This window comes from Malaclemys terrapin, chromosome 3 (assembly GCF_027887155.1).
Source record: "Malaclemys terrapin pileata isolate rMalTer1 chromosome 3, rMalTer1.hap1, whole genome shotgun sequence".
NCBI classification, from domain to species: domain Eukaryota; kingdom Metazoa; phylum Chordata; order Testudines; family Emydidae; genus Malaclemys; species Malaclemys terrapin.
The window spans coordinates 68,640,737-68,663,571 of NC_071507.1; the positions used below are offsets into that span (position 1 = coordinate 68,640,737).

The 22,835-nt window shown below is 44.0% G+C and overlaps 1 protein-coding gene across 3 annotated transcripts in view; it reads left to right on the plus strand.

Moving 5' to 3' along the window:
- The window catches only part of SRD5A2 (steroid 5 alpha-reductase 2), a 65,414-nt gene extending 43,133 nt beyond the window's left edge, over window positions 1–22,281 (plus strand). Inside the window, exons 2-5 of one of the 3 annotated variants that reach the window (XM_054024181.1) lie at window positions 12–175; window positions 14,996–15,097; window positions 18,690–18,895; window positions 20,070–22,281. In XM_054024181.1, coding sequence (XP_053880156.1) covers window positions 12–175; window positions 14,996–15,097; window positions 18,690–18,895; window positions 20,070–20,117 — 520 coding nt within the window. In that variant the 3' untranslated portion in view covers window positions 20,118–22,281. The remainder of the gene's footprint in view (window positions 1–11; window positions 176–14,995; window positions 15,098–18,689; window positions 18,896–20,069) is intronic. The other 2 variants (XM_054024183.1, XM_054024182.1) reach the window with 2 other exon arrangements.
- The last annotated feature ends 554 nt before the right edge of the window (window positions 22,282–22,835 follow it).

The window sequence follows — 22,835 nt, forward strand, 5'->3', positions numbered from 1 at the left end:
ATCTACCTTAGGACGTTTATTTATTCATTCTTCACGAGAGGCAGACCTTTCCCACTGCAGATACTTCTCTTTGGCACGCTATTCTGTATCTATAATGGTTTCCTTCAAGGGTACTACATGATTTACTGCGCTCAATACCCAAAAGATTGGTTCACTGACTTCAGATTTACATCAGGTAATTACAGACTACAGGATTTCCAGTATATACTCTCCAAGCAGTTTGTAAGCATTTTGAATTGTGTTCTAAACCTTATTGCACCTGTGAGTCAAAGTCAGTGGTAATGGGAATCAGCACAACACCTGCCTGCTGGCATAGACGCTGACTCCGTGGGTATTCCGGGGCTGAAGCACCCACAGCAGCCCCCCTATTAGCTCCCCTAACCCCTCCAGTGCCTCCCATCTGCCAGCAGGCCCCGCAGATCAGTGCCTCTCCACGCTTCCTGCCTGCCACAATCAGCTGTTCTGCGGCATGCAGGCAGGAGGCTGGGGGGGGGGGTGAAACTGGGTGGGAAGAGACGGGGAGGGGTGGAGTGGGGTGGGAAGAGGCGGGGCATGGGTGGGGTCTGGGGGAAGGGGTGGAGTGGTGGCGGGGCCTGGGGCGGAGCGGGAAGTCTAGCACCCCTCGGCACTTTGAAAAGTTGGTGCCAGTGCCTGCTGGCCCAGATGTAAAGACTAAAAAAAACCATTTTTACAATGAAAATAGAGGAGTTAAATGTAGTAGCTTTTTCCCAAGCAGCCACCTTTGATAACACCAGCTATTAAAGCACAGACTCAGATTATTAGCCTTGCTATAGCCTTCTTGGCACCACATTAGACCACTGCTTTGTTAAGGCCTGAGGAGTTGCAAATTCCAAATGAACTTCTCAAGCCTTGTCTACACTAGGGATTCCCCCTAATTCCAGCAGTCGATGGCCATTCACCATTGGAGTTGCACTGCTGCAGACAAGATAAAGCCACAAGCTCCGCTGGTGCAAATTGTGACTTTCCTTGCCCATATGAGGGGCTTGCACTGATGCAGCTATACTGATGGCTGGTCACTGATGGATGAGGTCAGGGCAAATCCCCTATGTAAACAAGGCCTCAGCAACTAATCTCCTTCTCCACCTGAGGCACATGCAAAGACTAAAGAACAAATTTGGTCCTGGTGTAAGTAGGTTCAACTCCACCGACTTCAGTGATGTAATATGCAGGCTGAATTTGGCTCTGGAAATTCACTGAGAGTGAGTTATTGAGCAGGTGAAGCCAGTTGATGTTACTCATGTTGTGCTCAGCTCAAGAGAAGATTTTTAAAAACGTGAATACAAGAAATGATGATAAATGGGGGGGAGGAGGGTTGGGCGAACCTTCTTTTGGGCTTTTTTTTTTTTTGCCTTATGTAAAATGCCCTTACTTATAACTAGGGCCTTATATATTCTGCAACATGCTGGGGATCTGTGTTCTGCAGAAAGATCTCATGACTTACTATTTGAATTGCAGTAATGCCTGGAGGCTTCAACTGAGGTCAGAGTCCCATTGTGCTAGACCAGGGGTCGGCAACCTTTCAGAAGTGGTGTGCCGAGTCTTCATTTATTCACTCTAATTTAAGGTTTTGCGTGCCGGTAATACATGTTAACGTTTTTTAGAAGGTTTCTCTCTATAAGTCTATATTATATAACTAAAGTATTGTTGTATGTAAAGTAAACAAGGTTTTTAAAATGTTTAAGAAGCTTCATTTAAAATTAAATTAAAATGCAGGTCTTATCAGTTTAGTGCAGTGGTTCTTAACCTAAGGTGCATGCACCCCTTGGGGGTGCAAGATGCCCTTTCTCAGGGTGTGAGACATGTGAGATTTTTTTAGAAGGTAAATCATAGAGAACACAAATTAAGCACAGGCACATAAGTACTTTGTTTCATCAGATTTATGTATTTATTAACATTATACATGTTTTAACAATTACTGTAATATACAAACAAAGTTTTTAAGTTTTCAAGTTTTTAAGCTAATTGTAGTGTAACTTTTTATAAGGGCTGCGGAGCACTGGGCCCAGGCCAGGAGCAGAGCCCTGGGCTGGCTGCCGGTACCCCAGGCCGGCAGGAGGGCTAAGCAGGGCCGGAGGCCCGGACTCCGGCTGGCAAGGGGCCGGCGGCCGGAACTCCAGACTGTCAGCGGGCTGAGCGGGGCCGGCGGACAGAACCCCAGACCGGCAGCAGGCTGAGCGGCTCAGCCCGTCTGCCAGCTCCTGCCAGCTGGGGTCCCGGCCACCATTCCGTTCATGCAGGCTGGCAGCGGGTTGAGCAGGGCCGGCGGCTGGGACCCCGGCTGGCAGCAGCGTGCCAGTAAAAATCGGCTTGTGTGCCGCCTTTGGCACGCGTGCTGCAGGTTGCCAAACCCTGTGCTAGACACTCAGAACAAACCTAGCAAAAGTTTGCCCCTGCTTACAGTCTAAATAGACAAGACAGAGTGGGGAGGCCAGAGAGGTGAAAAGACTTGCCCAGGGTCACACCACAAGTCAGCAGCAGAGCCAGCATAGAGCGAGGTCGGGGTGAATTATATACAGTTAGTATTACACTCCCCTTTCTTGCACCTCAGCTTAACCCTTTCCTAAAAGCAAGGCCAAAGTTCTGTCTTTTCTTTACACAGCGTAAAAACCTTGAATTTTGGTGTAACAGCTTCCAGTCACTTTCAGAAAAAGAAAGTACCACACAATTTGCCTGGTAAACAAATATTTATATATAATGCAAACAAAGAAAAGCAGTGTAAAGAGTAGCTGAAGTATTCAATAACTTGTAAACAAAAAGCTATTGGCTAGTAAATCTATGTGTGTGTCCTTCCATACAGACTTTCACAAACTTGCTGCTGCTATTAAAAATGCAAGGCTTTAGCATAACACCTACACTCTACTTTCACACACAAATAAACAGTCTTGTTTTCCTCCTGAGCACCTTCAGAGATGATTTTCTCAGTCTATAGTGTGGTCCAAAAGGTAGCACATGTCACCTGAATTTGTTGGACCTGGAATGAAGCTGCAGAGGCTCTCCATCCCCAAATCAAACAGAAATGGTCAATGGATTCTTCTGGCTAGCAGTTCTCAGTACTCTGTTACTAGAAGATTGGCTCTCCTAAGCTTGTGCATCAGACAGGAAGATTGTGTTTATAGTCAAGATGTTAGAGGTGCTCATGACCCAGCCCTAACAACCAACGCTGACCTGCCAACTATAATGTATCTCACGCGACACTCATGCACTTAGCAACCCAGTACACTTTCCTGCAGGACCGCTTAGATGTGGCTTATTCAGCTGAGCAGCAGTAATGTCTGTAATTGTGTCCAGCAGCCAGTAGGAGACGCTGTAATACACAATCTGCCACATACTCTTCCGCCTGATGAATTACAGGGAGAGAAGCAGCAGTGAGAGGAGCAGGCAGCAGACTCCAGGGAAAAGACACCAGTTCTGCTGCCAGGCTCCCCCAGCTTCTGACAGACAGATAGCACACTCTTGCCTCCAGCTAACTCTTCCAGATGCCAAGCCCTGCCAGACTCTCGGTTGTCCCCATCCCCCCCCCTCCCAAAACACCCCCCCCTCAATTTTCCACCCAATTACCCTCAGGCACCTGTCAGCAATTCCAGACTCCCAGCGCTCATCCAGTGTCTCCAAACACCTCTGAACACTCATTCACCACCTTCCCCCAGACTCCTAGCACTGCCCAGCACCCACCTCTACGTCCCAGATGCCCTCCAGCACTTGCCCACCCATATACCTTCTGTGACCTATCCCAACTACAGCAGCCAAGTTCTGCACAGCCCCATATCCTGCCCCTGTCACTGCTCAGGGCAAGGTCTGTTGATCATAAGATGAATTTTATAATCATATGTAAATAATTTGCAAATCCTGGATCAGACCCAAGATCTATCTGGTCCAGTGATCTGTCTCTAATAGTGGCCAGTACTAAATGCTTTAGATGAAAGTGTAAGAACCCTGCAATAAGCAGATGGATGATTTGCTCCCCACATTAGGTCTCATCTTGATCTCTGATCATTAAGAGATTGGCCTAAGCCCTGAACAAGAGGTTTAATATAAATTCCAATATTTAATTATTATTATTCATTATTATTATTATTTTTATTATGATAACTGGATATTCTTAAGTATCAGAGGGGGAGCCGTGTTAGTCTGGATCTGTAAAAGCGCAGAGTCCTGTGGCACCTTATAGACTAACAGATGTATTGGAGCATGAGCTTTCGTGGGTGAATACCCTCTTCATCGGATGCATGTAATGGAAATTTCCAGAGGCAGGTATAAATATGCAAGCAAGAGTGAGTCAGGCTAGAGATAACAAGGTTAGTTCAATCAGGGGGAATGAGGCCCTCTTCTAGCAGTTGAGGTGTGAACACCAAGGGAGGAGAAACTACTTTTGTAATTGGCTAGCCATTCACAGTCTTTGTTTAATCCTGAGCTGATGATGTCAAATTTGCAGATGAACTGAAGCTCAGCAGTTTCTCTTTGAAGTCTGGTCCTGAAGTTTTTTTGCTGCAAGATGGCTACCTTTAAATCTGCTATTGTGTGTCCAGGGAGATTGAAGTGTTCTCCTACAGGTTTTTGTATATTGCCATTCTAATATCTGATTTGTGTCCATTTATCCTTATGGATATTCTTGTTATCCATATAAATGCCCAATCCCTTTGTAAATCTTGTTACATTATTGATCCCGTGGAACTCATTGCCACAGCCTAACTACACGTTGTGTGAAAAAGTATTTACTTTAATCGATTTTGAATTTGTCGTCTTTTAATTTAATTGAATGTCCCCTTGTCCTTGTGTTACGGGACAGAAAGAATAAAAAGCTCCTGATCTACCTTAGCTAAACCATTCATTATTTTATAGACTTCTATCATATGCCCTGTTATTCAATCCCAGTCTTAAATCTTTCTTGATACGAGAATTTTTCCAGGCCCTTAATAATCTCGTTGCCCTTTTCTGGGCCCCTTCTAGTTCAGTGACAGCAATATATCCTTTTTGAGGTAGGGTGACCAGTTCTGCACACAGCATTCCAGATGAGGCCAAACCACTGGTTTATATGAAGGCATTATAATGTTCTCCATTATATTCACCATCCCATTCTTTATACATCTTAACATTTAGTTTGCTTGTTTGACCGTAGCTGCACATTGAGCAGAGGTCTTCACTGAACTGTTGACGGTGATACCAAGTCCCTGTCCTGAGTTGATGGAGTTAATTTAGAACCCTTTAAGGTGTATTAATAATTTATTTTTTTCCCTCCAACATGCATTATTTTGTATTTATCAGATCATCTGCCATCATGTTGCTCATTCACCTAGGTTATTCAGATCTCTTTGAAATTTCTCACAGTACTCTCTCTGGTCCTGACTAACCTAAATAACTTTGTGTCATATGCAAATTTTGTTACCTCACTACCTGTCCTCCTTTTCCAATTACTAACAAATGTATTAAACAATACAGGACTTGGTACAGAACCATGAGTCACATCACTGTTAAATTTTAGTCATGATGAAAAATGCCCATTTAATACTACTCTTTGATTTGTTTCCTAGCTCGTATTTGATCCATTATAATGCTTGCCTCTTATCCCATAACCTGGCTTCTTTAGTAGTCTCTTCTCTTCTCTCTTGTCAAAACCCTTTGGAAGCCTAACGACATTGTCGGGTAGTTCTCTTTTATCTGCTGTTTCAGTGAGGCATTCAAAAAATACTAAGAGTTTAGTGAGTCACGATTTTCCTTTGTAGAAACCATGCTAATTAGACCCTATCATATGATCTCCAGGTGTGCTATTATTCTGTTTTTAATTATCATTTCAACCAATTTGCCAGGTGCAGATGTAACGCTACTGGTCTATAATTCCCCTTATCATCCCTAGAGCCTTTTTAAAATATAGGCACAACGTTTGCTACAGTCCGGTCCTCTGGACAGTGACTGTTTTTAATGAATGCTTTTTGTTAGCATTTCATATTTGAGCTCCTTCAGAACTTTTGGGTGTATACCATATGGGTTTGGTGACCTATTGCTTTTTTAATTTTCAATTTGCTTCAGCACCTCCTCTTCTGATATCTAACTCTCTAGCAATATCTCATATTTATTACCAGAAAAGAGCAGATCTGGGGTAGGAATCTCCCCAATGGTTTCACCAGTGAAGACTGATGCAAATAAATCATTTAGCTTATCAGCAATGTCCTTTTCAACCTTAACTTCTCCCTTTAACCTCTGGTGCTGCACTGATTTTTTTCACAGGGTTCGTACTACTGATGTATAGAAAGATTCTGATTGTTTGTTTGTTTTCACACCTTCAGCTATTTGCTCTTCAAAATCTATTTTGTCTCTTCCAATTTCCCTCCAATTGAATGCCTGCTTTAATCTATGCCTCTGTTTATTGGCTTCATTGGGACAGATTTTCAAATGTTGAAGGATTCCTGTTTGGGCTTGAATAGCTTCTCGAACCATGCCATTTGGTTAATTCATTGCCTTCCTGGTTCCCTTTTTGTTTAGCTGTACATGTGTCTTCTGAGACCTTCCCCCTCTCCCACCCCCCACCCCCCCCAGTGGCACACATGCCACCTCTAAGGATTTTACTACTTTACTTTTAACTTTAGGGTATTAGTTCAGAATTTGCATAAAATGACACGCTTGAATAAACTTTGGCAGCTATGTGGATATACCACCCTGGGTCATCTTCAGCAAAGGGTTCTGAATAACTCCTATATTTATAGAATTTTCACCTTGAGCTCTGATTGGCTCTGCTCTCAGGCTGAAGATGTGTAGGATATACAGAACAGTTTGCCCATAATGGAAACTTTGTTTATGGCTTCAAGAAACTTTTATTGAGCAATCTCAGTAATTACAATACCCTTCTGGATGTTACTTGGCACTTCCAGCTGAGTCCCTAATTCCATTCCCTGCACAGAGACTTCAAACAAATCCATTCTGCCTTCCTGTTGCTCCTTCTCCTCTTTTTGGACTTAAACGGCTACAGTGTTGTGACAGGGGGGTACCAGTCAATATCTGCCCCCTGCCAAAAATCCTGTTGCCTTGGTGCACCCCGCCCTAGAGAAGTGGCACTTTAACAAGAGAATGGCAGCAAGTTTGGGATCTCTGTAGTTGTCTAGAAAGGCCTCCCTGGGGCAGCGGCTGGTGGAACCAGTGAGATTTGGTCCGCTAGTGGCTAAAAGGACTGAAACAGGCAGCAGCCGATCAGGGCCCAGCCGGCCAAATAAAAAGGGATGGTTGTTTCTATCAAATCAAATGGCAGTTCCTGGGAGAAGCCAGGGTAGGGAGGGAGGATGGAAGGAAGGATCAGTTGAACTTCCCTCTATCATAACCCAAGAGGCCAGGCCAGGTCAGGGCCTATTGTTGACCACACTTTGCAGTAAGGTCATGGAGAGACCTTATTATTGAAATTAGATGAGCTGACTCAGGGCCGGCTCCAGGTACCAGCCCAGCAAGTAGGTGCTTGGGGCAGCCAACGGAGAGGGGCGGCACGTCCGGCTCTTCGGCGGCAATTCAGCGGCGGGTCCCTCAGTCCCTCTCGGAGGGAAGGACCTGCTGCCAAATTGCCGCCGAAGAATGAAGTGGCGTGGTAGAGCTGCTACCGATCGCGATTGCGGCTTTTTTTTTTTTTTTTTTCCGCCGCTTGGGGCGGCAAAAACCCTGGAGCCGGCCCTGAGCTGACTTCATGAGACACTACCTGGCTCAGGCGACAAGTATATAGCATGGTTACGTTAGAAGAAAACTGAGGTCTCCTGAGTCCTATGCCAGTGTTGTATTTACTGCCTGTCACATGCACTGTTGGATTTTGTAGCAGCCCACAGTGCATGGGAAAACATTCAAATCTAAACATTTGAATTGAATTAATACTGTTATTCGTTGTGAACTCAATGTGCTGAGTGATTCCTGTGAGGTGCCAAATGCCCTCAACCCATTGCAATTGGAATCAGGTCCAAAATTAACAACATGGCCAATGATTAATTCAATACAAACATTAATGAATATTTCTTCAGTATTTGAATTGGCTGTAACAATGCTTGCTCCTGATGCATGCACAAGATGGGGCTCTGCCGCAGAATGTCAGCAGTGGCACATAGCAGCGGTTGAGCAGGGTTTGATGAGTCAAAACAGGAGTATCTGCTGCTAGGGGAGGTTGGGATTTTAGCCATTTTGCGCTGGCTGCTGAGGGATCTGTCTTCCCCCGCTCCCTTCTGCTTGATAAGAAGGGTGTGAGGGCTCAATCTATTCACTTCACTCTAGGCTGCTGGGAGCAAGAGGAGAATTCACTCCCCTTCTCATGACTGGTGGGAGGGGGCTGCCCCACCCCTCTCCACGATGTCTGGAATGGGCCCAGAGAGCTTTGGGCAGTTTTTTCTGTCTCCTGACTTGTGGACACAGAGAATTAGAAGATCTGGTCACTCCCGTTCACCCTAATCTGCTTGGGCACTGAGAAGGGGGAAAAGGCTAGGGTCACCTAGAAGCAAAAAGAGTCGGTCTGAGGATCTGCTTAGGGACATAGACAAGGACATGACTAGGAAGTGAGGTGCAAGCTACTTCCTGGTTTGAAGGAAATATCACAAAACCAGGTGCTCTTATGATATTTCTGACCCCATCTGAAGTGGAGCCAGATATTATTCTCTGGGGGGTTGGTTCTGCACTGGGACGAAAATAATAGTGACTAGTTTGGATCAGGGTCCTTGAATGTGACCTCTCCTTCATCCCAGTTCCCACCACCCTATTCCTCCTCCCTCCCCCAAAAAGCATCTGTGGTAGAGAAGTAGGGGGAGGGAACTACTTTTGAGGTTCTGGCTTTGACTCATTTCTGTTAATTATTAGAGCTGGTCATCCCTTCTCCAGACCCACCTCTGCCACAATGCCTATGAGACATTCACCAAAGTGCATTGGCAAGGCTGAAGGGCAGGTGGAGAAAGGAAGTATTATTTATATATGTAATTGCTACATTTGTTGTATAAAAGCAAATTGACATGGACACAAATAGTGACTATGTTGATTGTATCCCTCCACTCTTCCACCTGCCTCTGGGGATAATTAGTTGTCTTATTGTGTAAGCTCATCAGGGTAGGGAGCTTGTGCTATACAAACCTCTGTTTATACAGCCCCTAGCACGATGGAACTCAAACCAAAATATAAATATTTAATAATGAAAGACTGGAATTTACTAAAGCTACAATTATCAGTTTATAATGTTATCACCATACATTTGTTAGGAAAAGCTAAATGCACATTTACTCTAATGAAACTGTCACATACTACTGCATTAATAATAAACGCTTTAAAAATGTAATATATGTGTTGATATAAGAGCAGCTAATGGATGTGGAAGAGCTGATAAGCTTTATTGTATCAACTCTTCTTATACTTCTTGGGTCTCATTCTGCTCTCTACCCCAGTAAAACTTCATTGGTCTTACTCCTGGTTTACACAGGTGGGAGAGGGGAATTTGGCCCAAAATACCAAAAAAGTTATCATATTGCATAACATTGAGTTAAACTGACAGATCCAGGGAATTCAAAGTTAAGAATATTGGGCCTTAAAATCATCTGTAGCATAAATTTGATAATCAGTAGAATTACATCAGGGTTGAATTTGGCCTTCCATTCTTAAGTTGCACTATTTTTCCTCCCAGCGTATTTCTTGCTTCCCCCAGTATTCATGAACGGAGTTGTTAAATATTAGTCACAATAACGGCAACTGTAAAATTAGCATTAAAATGTTAGAGAGACAATGTGGGTATGACATTCCAGGATGCAATCCAGACTAGCGAGGGGCTGTGTCACCTCTGCCCTGAAACCCGGCTTTGCTGCTCTAGCTCCCAACCTGGGCTCCTCACAAACAGCCAGACATCATGCAGGTCACTGCCTGAGTCTCTCTCTATGCATAGCCACAGCCTGGTCCAGCAGCTTGGACCCCAGCAGCCTGTTAGCAAACACCAGCTACTCTCTGGCTTCTAGCAGCCTTGGTTACTACTTGCAGGGTGACTCCGATACACTCCCAGTCATGGACTTCCCTCAAAAAACATGTGTTCTGCACTGTCCAGCCCTCTGCTGGATAATCCAGATATATTAGGTCAGTTACCCCTTTAAAGGGATCAATATACAACAGTCTGCTACCTTAAATGGAGTTACCCAAACAATTCACAAGACTGGATCAGTTTTAATTAAAGAATGAAACAAGTTCATTTACCTGCAAAGCGGTAGATTTTAAGTGTGTACAAGTATAATGCTTTCAAGTCAGAAATAATCTTAAGAAGAATAAAGATAAAACACGTTCTAGTACTAAACTTAACACACTAGACTTGGATCAAGCTGAAGTCTCTTAACACATGTTTAAAGTAACATTGCTGACCAAACTCTCAGGCCAGTATTTGCTCCCAAAATCAATGGCTGTTTCTTTTGTCTTAGGTGAAAAAGAAAGAGATGGATAGGGAGAGAGAACTTGGGCTGTTTTTGCCCCTCACTTTTATTGTTCAGTCACCCTTTGAAATGAATTTTCCTGAGGGTTACCCCTAGATAAAGTTCATTCCCACTGGAAGGTTGAAGTCAAGGAGTCTGGGGGTGAAAGAGGTTCCTCGCAGTCAGTGGTAGTATGTACATAGCCTCAGATGCAGATCTGTTTGTTTCTGCCCCACTTCGTTGCCAAAGAATTACTGCTTGATAGGTAATAGCCCATCAGCTTTGATGACACTTGGCTAGAGGTGTGAGCTTGTCCTTTGTCTTTGAGAAACAGGTTTACCCACTCCCTAGACTTGTCTGGTAAACACACTTCAGTCATGATTTCAGCTTATGTTCATAACTTGATATATAATTTTACTACACACATTTCATCATGATATTATTGACCAGTGAAATATTAGTTTCCAAATGATGCCTCACAAGGCATATTTTGTACAAAGATTATTACAATAGTATGTAGGATGTGAATATGGGATGCATTCCATAACAGTGGGTGATGTAATAGCTTTTATTGGACCAACATCTGTTGGTGAAAGAGACAAGATTTTGAGCTACCTGAAGAAGAGCTCTGTGTAGCTCAAAAGGTTGTTTCTCTCACCAATAAAAGTTGGTCCAATAAAAGATATTACCTCATTCACCTTGTCCCTCTAATATCCTGGGACCAACATGTCTCTAAAAACACTGCAATTAATCCTGATTTTCCTTTCACTTGCCCTAATTTCACACTGGTCCAACTCCACTGATTTCTCTAGACTTACTCTCAATTTACCCTGATGTGAGAAGAGTCAGGCCCAACAAGTATATTGCTGACTGAATTAACATAGAGAGATAAGGTGGGTGAGGTAGTATCTTTGATTGGACCAACTTCTGTTGGTGAGAGAGACAAGCTATTGAGCTTACACAGAGCTCTTCTTCAGGTCTTGTGTAAGATCAAAAGCTTGTCTCTGTCACAAATGGAAGTTGATCCAATACAAGATATTAATCACCCACCTTGTCTCTCTAGCATCCTGGACCAACACAGCTACAACAACACTGCATACAACAATGAATTAATCATAGTCAGTTTGAAATCTATGAGATACATTCTGTTTTCAGACATGTGTAACTTGAAAATTGGCAGCCAGGAATGGAAGCTTTGAGCACCTTGATTTGGTTTCTTCCAGATTACTGAGGTTAACAATCTTCCGATTCATTCTACGTTCCAGACTGAGGCTTAGGGTTAGCGTATAGTCCATGTGTTTTAGCACATACCCTACTGACCCATCCATGGACACTATGCCTTCAACCTTGTTCAGATTTCTTCTGCTCCTGGAACACATCATCAATACTAGCAGCTGTGCTGAGGTTACATTATGATCCCATAACTAACACAAAATAATGCTGTTTTGTCATAATTCATTTATATGTATTGGGTCCGGTGGTAGAAATCATTTAATTTGGTAGCTTTCTCATTAGGATACCAAAAAGCATAAATTTTGAATTGACAGCATAGCTCCAGTTCAGGCCAGGTGTAAAAGGGTGAAGTCAATGGAAAGATAAATTTGCCCTAATGAATACACTTAGGATATTAGAGTAGTTATAATAGAAAATCTAAGGGATAAAGAGAGCTGGAAATTTCTCAATGAGACAGTATTAAATGCACAACTGCTAACTATTCCAATGTGATGTAAAGATAGTAAGAGGCCAATATGGTTCCATCAGGAGCTTTTAAAGCTGAAAATCAAAAAGGAATCCTACAAAAAGTGGAACCATGGTCAAATTGACAAGGAGCACTATGAAAGAAGAGCACAAGCATGTAGGGACAAAATCAGAAAGTCTAACGCAGGAGTTCTCAAACTGGGGGTTGGGACCCCTCAGGGGGTCGCGAGGTTATTACATCGGGGGGTCACGAGCTGTCAGCTTCCACCCCAAACTCCACTTTGCCTCCAGCATTTATAATGGTGTTAAATATATTAAAAAGTGGTTTTAATTTATAAGGGGAGGTCACACTCAGAGGCTTGCTATGTGAAAGGGGTCACCAGCTCAAAAGTTTGAGAACCACTGGTCTAAGGTACAAAATGAATTATACCTAGCAAGGGGCATAAAAGGCAATAAGAGATTCTTTAAATACACCAAAAGCAAGAGAAAGATGAAGGAAAGTGTAGATCCTCTACTTAGTGAGGAAGGAAAGTTAATGACTGATGTCATCCAGAAAATTGGGGTGCTTAATACCTATTTTGCTTCAGTCTTCACTAAGAAGCTAAATGGTGACCAGATACTCAACACAGTATTAACAAGGGGGAAGGGAATGCAAACCAAAATAGGAAAAGAAAAGGTTAAAGAATATTCAGATAAGCTAGATGTGTTCAAGTCATAGAGTTTAAGGCCAAAAGGGACAACCAGATCATCTAGTCTGACTTCCACTATACCACGGGCCACCAACCTCACCCAGGACCCCCACACTAAGCACAACAACTGAAATTAGACCAAAGTATTACAGTCCACAGGAGACTGGACTGTTATATGCCACATGCAGAGAATAGAAGGGATCAAGGTGCACCAGGGCCTGAGGCAATCACAGGAAAATGACTAAGTGAGATATACTCAGATAAGCTTGGCAAGTGACCCACACCCACATGCTTCAGAGGAAGGTGAAACCCCCCGACGGTCCCCGCCAATCTGACCTGGGGAGAAATTCCTTTCCAATCCCACTTATGGCAATCAAGGTATCTGCACCATAAGCTTCCTGAAACTTTGTGAGCAGCATCTAATGGGGCCACTCACCTCTGTAGGGCCTGATGAAATTCACCCTAGGTTACTTAAGGAACTATCTGAAGCCATCTCAGAACCTTTAGCAATTATCTTTGAGAACTCATGGAGGAGGGCAAGGTCCAGAGGACCGGAGCAGGGCAAACATAGTACCTGTTTTAAAAAAGGGAACAAAGAGAACCTAGGGAATTATGGACTAGTCATTCTAACTCGGATACCTGGAAAGATACTGAAACAAATTGTTAAACAATCAATTTGTATGCACCTAGAGGATAATAGGGTTATAAATAATAGTCAGTATGGATTTGTCAAGAATAAATCATGCCAAACTAACCTAATTTCATTCTTTGACATTGTTACTGGCCTAGTGGATAAGGGGAAGATGTGATATACCTTGATTTTAGTAAGGCTTTTGACACAGTTCCATATGACATTCTCACAAGCAAATTAGGGAAGTGTGGTCTAGATGAAATTACTGCATATTGGATACACAAATGGTTGAAAAACCATATATAAAGTGTAGTTATCAATAATTCACTGTCAAATTGGGAGGACATATCTAGTGGGGTCCCACAGGGGTCAGTCCTGGGTCCAGTATTATTCAATATTTTCATTAGTGACTTTGATAATGGAGTGGAGAGTGTGCTTATAAACTTTGCAGATGACATCAAGCTAAGAGGGGTTGTAAGCACTTGGAGGACAAGATTAGAATTCAAAATGACCTTGACAAATTGGAGAAATTGGTCTGAAATCGACAAGATGAATTTCAACAAAGATAAGTGCAAAGTAGTGCACTTAGGAAGGAAAACTCAAATGCACAACTACAAAATGGGGAATAACTGGGTAGGCAGTAGAAGAGAATTTGGGGGTTATAGAGGAGCACAAATTGGATATGATGCAGCTGTGAAAAAGGCTAATATCATTCTGGGGTATATTAACAGGAATGTCCTATGTAAGCATGGGAGGTAATTGTCTTGCTCTACTTGGCACTGGTGAGACCTCAGTTAGAGTACTCTTTAGGAAAGATGTGGGTAAATTGCAGAGTCCAGCAGAGAGCACAAAAATGATAAAAGGTTTAGATAACCTATTAAGGAAGGTTTAGAAACGGGGCATGTTTAATCTTCAGAAAAGAAAACTGAGGGGGGACTTGATAACAGACTTCAAATATGTTAAAGGTTGTTTTAAAGAGGACAGCGATCAATTGTTCTCCACATCAACTGAAGGTAGGACAAGAAGTAATGGACTTAATCTGCAGTAAGGGAGATTTAGATTAGATAGTAGGAAAATTTTCTAAGGGTATTTAAGCCCAGGAATAGTCTTCCAAGAGAGGTTGTGGAATGGTCATCATTGAAGGATTTTAAAAAAGATTGGACAAACACCTGGCAGGAATGGTCTAGGTCTACTTAGTGTGATGAATGTTCTGAGCCTGATGAGTCATCTGAAGTAATTTCCTGCAAATAGGCTCCAGCCAATCCACAAGCAAGGGTCTAACCAAGTAACCCCAAAGCAGATATATAGATTCCTAATGAAAGCACTCTGCTCAATGTCACTATCTTGTCAGGGTTACTTCCAGCGGCATAGACAGACTGCTCCTACTCCAGCATGTTCCTGCTCCAAACAAGGCTGGTTGCCCAGCTGACCTGACACTTGGTCCAGCCTCAGTATAGCGGGCTGGACTTGATGACCCCCTGACGTCCCTTCCAGCTGTACATTTCTATGATTCTATAATTAGCCAAACCAGGAGCTATCACACCAATCAATATCTCATTTTCATTCTGTAGGTGTTCTGTTGTTTTTGATTGGCATGGGAATCAATATTCACAGTGACATCCTGCTACGCCAGCTAAGGAAACCTGGAGACCATACTTACAAGATTCCACAAGGTACATTCTCCTTATGCCCCTCACCCAAAAAGAGTAGCACAATTGGATAAATAGTGGGGGGAAGGGGCCTAGCAAAAGTAAAATATACATCAAAACACAAAACTCTTAAAATTATTTGGAGCCATTAGTTTCACGTGGATACTTGGCCCAGATGTTCCCCTCTACAGCATGAATTAATTGCAGAGGCATGGTAATCATACATCTTTGGCCTGAATTTTGCAGATGACGGGGAGAGAGTTCAGCAGGCCACTCCTACCCTCTGAGCTCTGAAGAACACTTTCTATGTAAACTTTGCACAGCTTGGGTTTTTGGGGGATGCCCCGCTGCGGGATAGGAAGTGTCGTAGGCTATACCTCTCTAGCACCCCCTTAGGGGGAGGGCAGGTGCTGCTCCTGTCTTGGAGTTCAGGGCATCTGCCCCCTGGCAGGGGAGTTAAAGTAGTACAAACAAAAACTCAGTCTGCTTCCTCAGCCCATAAAAAGCAGAGTCCTAGGCCTTCAAGAAGCCAAAGAGAAAAGTACTGGCCCTCCTCCTTTCTGAGAGGGCCTGAGCAGCCAGGACTTTCAAGCCTGGGTCAGTAACCTCTGCTTCCGGGGGCCAGGAGTTCTGAGGTACAGTCCTGCTCCTTCAGAGTGCTGCCCTGCATTGAGCAGGGATCTTCCATATTAAGAACTTTCCAATTTCCAGGCTTGACAAGTCTCATGAGGTGCACTGTGTCGAGTCTGATTGTGCCCAGAGGATCTGCCCCAGCACATACCCTTCCCCCTTAAAATGGAGATCAGAATCCCATCATCCAAGCCTGAATCCCCCACTTCCCACAAAAGAAGTCTCCATTGCTGTGTTTCTTTCCTGCATGATGTTGTACTCTAAAAATATTGGGTTGGAGAGACAAATAGAATAGCATATACTCCTGGGGGAATTCTGCACTACAATGTGCGTGCAGAATTCATGTCCCTCTGCAGAATTTCTATGCTCCCCTGCAGAAAATGATGGGAAAGCAACGAGAAGCCCCCTGGCGGTGGGTGCGGGGTTGGGGGTGCCCATGGGTGTTGTGCCACTGTCCCCCACCATTTCAGCAAGTGGAGATCTGTCCAGCTGAATGAGGATGCTGCTTGGCTCCGCTGACTCTGGAGCTGGACGCTGCCTCCTGGGCACTAGTGCTGGTCATGCTCCCCTTCTGTGTGCTAGAGCCATCTTGTTTTCTGTACAACAGTGAGTGCCTGTGGTGCTAACGACAATCCCCCAGTTATCTCTCCTGTCTGCAACCTGAATGGCGGTCACATGGATCTTGAACCAGGTGCCAGGACTAGGTCAGAGGTCACAGTCTCAAGTTTTCCCACCTTGTGAATAATTTCCCAAAAATATGGCCAGTCCTGACCAGTAATGACAGGGTAGTGCCAATGTTGAGGAAATAGCTACCAGGAGGGCATCCATATGCTGACCAACAGTTAACTATAGTCATCTGCTGGGGAAGGCCTTCACATCTCCATGAATGCACTGGAGGAAGATTATCTCACTTGCAACCCCTTCTATCGCAGCCAGGGGAGACTGGACCAAGGTGTGGCTACATCTGGAGTCCAACAGACCATGCACTTTTGTCCCATTAATCAATCCAAGTACACCTCTACCTCGATATAACGCTGTCCTCAGGAGCCAAAAAATCTTACCACGTTATAGGTGAAACCACGTTATATCGAACTTGCTTTGATCCACTGGAGTGCGCAGCCCCACCCCCCCCGGAGCACTGCTTTACCAAGTTATATCAGAATTCGCGTTATATCGCATCGTGTTATATCAGGGTAGAGGTGTACTGTTATTTTGGCAGGCTCTTTCTTCCTTGCTCTGCTTTCTGTTGTTCACATCTGGGCATACTCGCACTCCATCATGGGGCATTCTCTTCAGATGTGTCCCAGTTGCCTACATGAGAAAAAGATCACCATGTTGTGGTCTGAGCCCATCTTCTTGTTCAGCAATGACCCTGCTTGTTGTAGGGGTCTGGCATCTAAGTCTGTAGTAACCCCCACTCATTAGCAGGGCTGTGGATCAACTGTCCTGGTTAGATTTTTGTCCGGGCTCTTCCTGGCCTGTTGCTGTGACTCACTGAGAGACTGAAGACAAGGTTATTTGTCCCTGATCAGCATGGGGTGCCTTCACCTGACCAGGCTTCACATCAGGCTGGGTCAGCTTCTAAGCCCTAGGTTGTGCCCTTCCATCTGTCTCTGGAGGTTCCATAGCAGCCAAAAAATTTCCATCAATTAAATTAATGGAGATATCCTATCTCCTAGAACTGGAAGGGACCTTGAAAGGACATTGAGTCCAGCCCCCTGCCTTCACTAGCAGGACCAAGTACTAATTTTGCCCCAGATCCCTAAGTGGCCCCCTCAAGGATTGAACTCACACCCCTGGGATTAGCAGGCCAATGCTCAAACCACTGAGCTATCCCTCCCCACCATTGTTAATGACGTTGGCTGATGCCAGTACCCACTCCCATACCTGAGTGAGGACTATTTGTATGAACTCCTCTACAAGTATTAACTTGGCAACTTGAGCTCCAGTTCTCTCCTCCAACCGTAACCACTACCAGCAATGGTCCTTCAGTTTTTGGGCCACCACCCGTGGCTGGACTCCTTGGGGACACGTTTGCATACAGAAGTGGTGGAGGAGCACCTCTTTGCTGATATAGAGAAAGTCCAGCATGGCAGACTTAATCACTGTGTAATCCCAAGCCAGAGCCTTACCCTTAGGTATGGCGAATCGGAGCGACCGCCCCAGGCCCGCGCTTTGGGAGGCCCCGCAGGAGGTGGGCAGGGAGGCAGGTGGGTGAGTGGGGTGAGAAGGCAAACGGGGAGGCGAGCAGCAGATGGGCAGGCAGGCGGGGGGCGGAGCGAGGAGGAGCCTACCTACGAGAACCTCCCCCTCCCCCCAGCGCCTCCTGCCCACCGGCGGACCCCGCTGATCAGTGCCTCCCCCTCCCTCTCAGTGCCTACTGCGGATCAGATGTTTCACTGAGTCAGGACGTGGTGGCGGGGACGGGAGAGAAGCAAGGGTGCAGCACACTCAGGGGAGGGGGCGGAACTGGGGGGGAAAGGGGCAGGGGCAGGAAGAGGCGGGGCGGGGGTAGGAAGTAGCAGGGCGGGGGTAGGGCTTTGGGGGAAGGGGTGGAGTGGGGGCAGGGCCTGGGCGGAGCTGGGGGGGAGCACCCCCTGGCATATTAGAAACTCGGCGCCTATGTCCCAGGCCCTGCACCCCCCTAGGAACGGCCCTGTCCTAAGCAGCCAAAGGGTCAAGCCCTCAGCAGGCTGTGTCAGTCAGATAGGGGATGAGCACAAGGGCCAAGTGCTCTGGAGGCTTGCATCTGGACCTGCTCGAAAGTGGTCAAGAAAACCTCAGGGTCATATTTTAAAACACAAATCAGACAAAGAATTCAGATTTAAGTCATAATTCTAACATTATAATAAGGTTTTACATTAAATGTTACTTTTGTGTTTTAAAAGATTTACACTAATCAGGTCCCATCTTAGTCAGCTTCACTGGCCGCTGGATCCCTGGCTGCCCTGGCCACCTGTTGCACCACAAGTAACTGTTGTACCAGGTTTTGTTGCAGGTCTTTCTGCTGGGTCGCCATCTCGAACAGCAGCTGCTGTTGTTGGGTTGTCTGGAGCTGTTGTTGAGTGGCCCATTGCAACAGTTGCTGCTGAAACTCCCGTTGCTGGGTTGACTGCTGTGGCTGGCTCCCTGTCAGTCAGCCACTTGCACCATTGCTCTGGATCTATGCTACTTGGGTTCTTCGTCTCTCAGGTGCATAGGATTCAAATCTCCCTCTAATTTACCCTTACGTCAGGGTTGGGACATAAGCATTCTCTACTGCTATACCTCTCTCACTACACCTACGCCTTCAGGAAAACAAAGATTAAAAAAGAAGATAGAAGAAGTATTGACACTCCTCCTTTCTGAGAGGCCCTCTGTAGCCTAGACTCTCAAGCTGTATTCTTGGTCAGCAGCCCGCTGCTTCCAAGGCTCAGGGAAACTCTGAGTTGCAGTCCTGCTCTTTCAGAGTGCCATGCTGCACTGAGCAGCAATCAAGCCTCACAGAGGTGCTGGGTGAATGCTGAGTGCCCAGACGAGTGCTTTAACTCCTTTCTGACTGGCATGTGGAAATGACCCATCACAGGGCAAAAGAGCTGAGGACTTCTTCTATGTGATGCTCCCCTGTCTAAGGCATGTTCCCCTGATGAATCTATGGCCTGTTGTGTAAAAATTGCCCTGACCAATATTCTGGATCTATGTTTTGCCATTGCCAAACCTGCTCATCAACCCCTTTCCTGCTCCATCTTCTGTCCCTTTTGGAGAGAAGTGATTTGGGAGTGTCATGTCCTTGAGAGAGAAGTGCTCTGAGCTCAAGATGGGGATCTAGGATCTTTCTGGTTCCAGTTCTGATCTTGACTCTGACTCCTTCTATTGGCTTGTTGCCTCAGGTAACCTCTTTCTGCCTCAGTTACTAATTTACCCTAACATGGGTTTGGTGAGTAGCAAAGGACTCTAGCTCCAAAATATAGATCCAGAATTTGAGCTCACTGAAGTTCATAGATTCATAGATTTTTAAGGCCAAAAGGGACCATTCAATCATTTAGATTGACCATCTGCATAACACAGGCCCTATTTCACCAAGTGTGATCTGTGAAATAGGTTCAGGCCTGTCTCTAGCTGTGAGAATTGATGTTTGTAAAGTGGTTTGAAGTCTGTGGACTTATTTCTCCTCTAACTTGTGCCAGTTTTACTTTAGTATAATTCTACTGGCTTCAGTGGAATTATTCATTGATTTACATGAGTTCAGTGGGAGGAAAATCAAGCTTTCTAAATGTTAAAAGTGTGACTTACAGTCTCCACCCTGCAAAGTTTTGTTCTTGACTTGAAATGAGGGTAATTAGTTTTCACTCTTCTTATATGCACTTGTGACTTTTTTTGAATGCAGGGGGACTGTTCACATATGTATCTGGAGCTAATTTCTTTGGTGAGATAGTGGAATGGTTTGGCTATGCCATAGCAACCTGGTCCATACCAGCCTTTGCATTTGCACTTTTTACACTGTGCTTCATTGGGCCACGTGCTTATCACCATCACAGGTATCAAAACCAAGATTGCTTCATGCTCACCTACACTTGCATAATCCAGGGATGGGGGTGGAATTCAGGATAAAGTTGAAATGTCAGTACTGTGTATTGAAGCAGAAATTCCTCCTTATTCAATGTAAAGAACATTTAATGTGGGGACATCAGGAAAAAGCATGATGTGGTGGTGTTTAGCAAGTGGAGTTTTCAGTTGATTCCCTCATTACATTTTCTAGAGCCTCCATTTTTAAAAGTGACATGGTTTCGGGTACATTGATTTTTGGGGGCCCAACTTGAAGCACCTTAATAGGACCTGATTTTTAGAAAGTATTGACCATCCATCCTCTGAAAATCAGACCCCATTAATGTGAATTATATAGTCAACACTGAAATGGAAGAAAGTGTTCCATCAGCAAAGGTAACAGCCTCTATTGCTGAGCATTCCTACAAGCCTCTAGAGCTTCCATGAGGCAAGGAAAGTGCTTTAGTCCAGGCCAGGAGCAGTTCTTGGCTACCATTAGTGATCCATACCTGGACATTTTGGGGTGAAATAAAGACAGCAGTAAACTGTAACTCCAAAAAAGTCAAAGGGGCTGACTGCCATTTACATTAAACCCCTTTACACAGCTCTGGCAATGTAAAGGGGCTTAAAGTGACTGTAAGCTACATTACATCTCCACCCATGTTAAAGGCCCCTTTTGACTGCCACAGCAGTGTAAAGGGGCTATAATGTAAATGTGAATCAGATCCTAGCAATTTACTTTGGATTTACACTGGTGTGAATAAGAGTGGGATTTTGCCCTTAGAGCTACAAAAGATACTGCAAGAATTCAGATTTCAGTCATAACTTTAACATTATATTACGTTTTGATATTTAATGTTACTTTTGTGTAAATCTTTTAAAATGTCTCTTTTATGCAGTTACTGAAATTGGTTACAAAGTGAGGCATTTGGGGGGGGGATTGCAGGATGGAGGAAGATTAAGCTTTGTTAAAGCTATAAGTGAAGTTTTCTGGCATACATGCAGTTTCACTCTCATTTATTGTCTTTCAGATACTATCTCAGGATGTTTACAGACTATCCAAAATCAAGGAAAGCCCTGATTCCTTTCATTTTTTAAAGTCTGAAAATGAGGACTCCTTTGTTTTTTAGGGGGGGTTTACATAGTCTAATTGTAAACTGAGGTTTCACTGTAAAAAATGTGTGTAAAATAATATTGTTGGTTTAAATGATCAATAATGTAATTCCAAACTAACACTCTTGTGTTTAACTACAGTAGGTACCACAGATAACTTTACTTGGAGACACTGAGGTAGCTGAATGTGCAAAGGGAGCCCTGCCAAACAATGGGCATGATTGTCAATGGAGTTACACCAATGTAAAACTGATGTAACCCTATTGATGTCAATGGAGTTACATTGGTTTAACACTGGTGTATGAGAGTAGAAAATCAGGCACAATATCTGTATTACCTCTTTGAACAATAACTTTTCTACTGCTAGACTACTACTATTTCACCATCAGGGATCATTCTGTTGTTCATTAAAGCATTCACAGCTACCTCAGGATTTTTGTCTTGCAAATCCAGATTCTCTTCAGACATGTAAAAGCTGTCCACCCTCTATTGCTATTCTTACAAAGACCGGAGGTGCTAAAAGTAGGACAAAAATAAAAACCACATAAGACATCTTCTAGTGAATGAAGACGTTCTCTGATGCCTGTACTTAATTTTGTCCAAGGAGAACATTGTCAGATATTCTCCATCTTCTGAACTGACACAGGAACATTGCTGAATTTCCACAGAAGCCCAGTGTGTCTCCTGCTACCTTCAGAAGATAGTAAGGATTTTTTCCTAAGGTTTCACCAATTCCAATAGGAACACAGTTCCCAAAAAAAACTAATATTGTTAGTTACTTATTAGAGCATAATATAGATCACAGTAATTATCCCAGTCGATGGGGAAGACAAAGGTCAGACTCCCACAAACTAAACACATTATGTGCCTCTGAAAATTGCCTTTGGATTGATTGTATGCAATTTTATATACAGTACAATAAAGTTTATGTAAAACAGTGAGCTGTCTCAGTCTGTAACTGTTTTTTATAGGAATAGTGTTGGGGGTGCCACACACAATTTCCTGTTTGCTCTCAGTTTCTTTTCCATGGCAGTCTCCCATTGTTTTGATATTATTATTTATTATGTTTACTATGATAATGCACAGGGCCAACTGAGAATGAGCACCCATTGTGCTAGGCACTATACAAACATATGAGAGACAGTCCCAGTCCCAAAGAGCTTACAATCTAAATAGACAAAATAGACAGAAGGTTGGGAGGGGGGGGGGAGAATGGGATAGCTACAACACACAAGCAGAGTGATCAGTGCAGTGGTTTTATCCAGTGTAATGTTTTGTGAATGACAAAGAAATTAGACATGTTTCAGAGTAGCAACCGTGTTAGTCTGTATCAGCAAAAAGAACAGGAGTACTTGTGGTACCTTAGAGACTAACAAATTTATTTGAGCATAAGCTTTCATGGGCTACAGCCCACTTCTTCAGATGCATAGAATGGAACATACAGTAAAAAGATATTTATACATACAGAAAACATGAAAAGGTGGAGGTACCCATA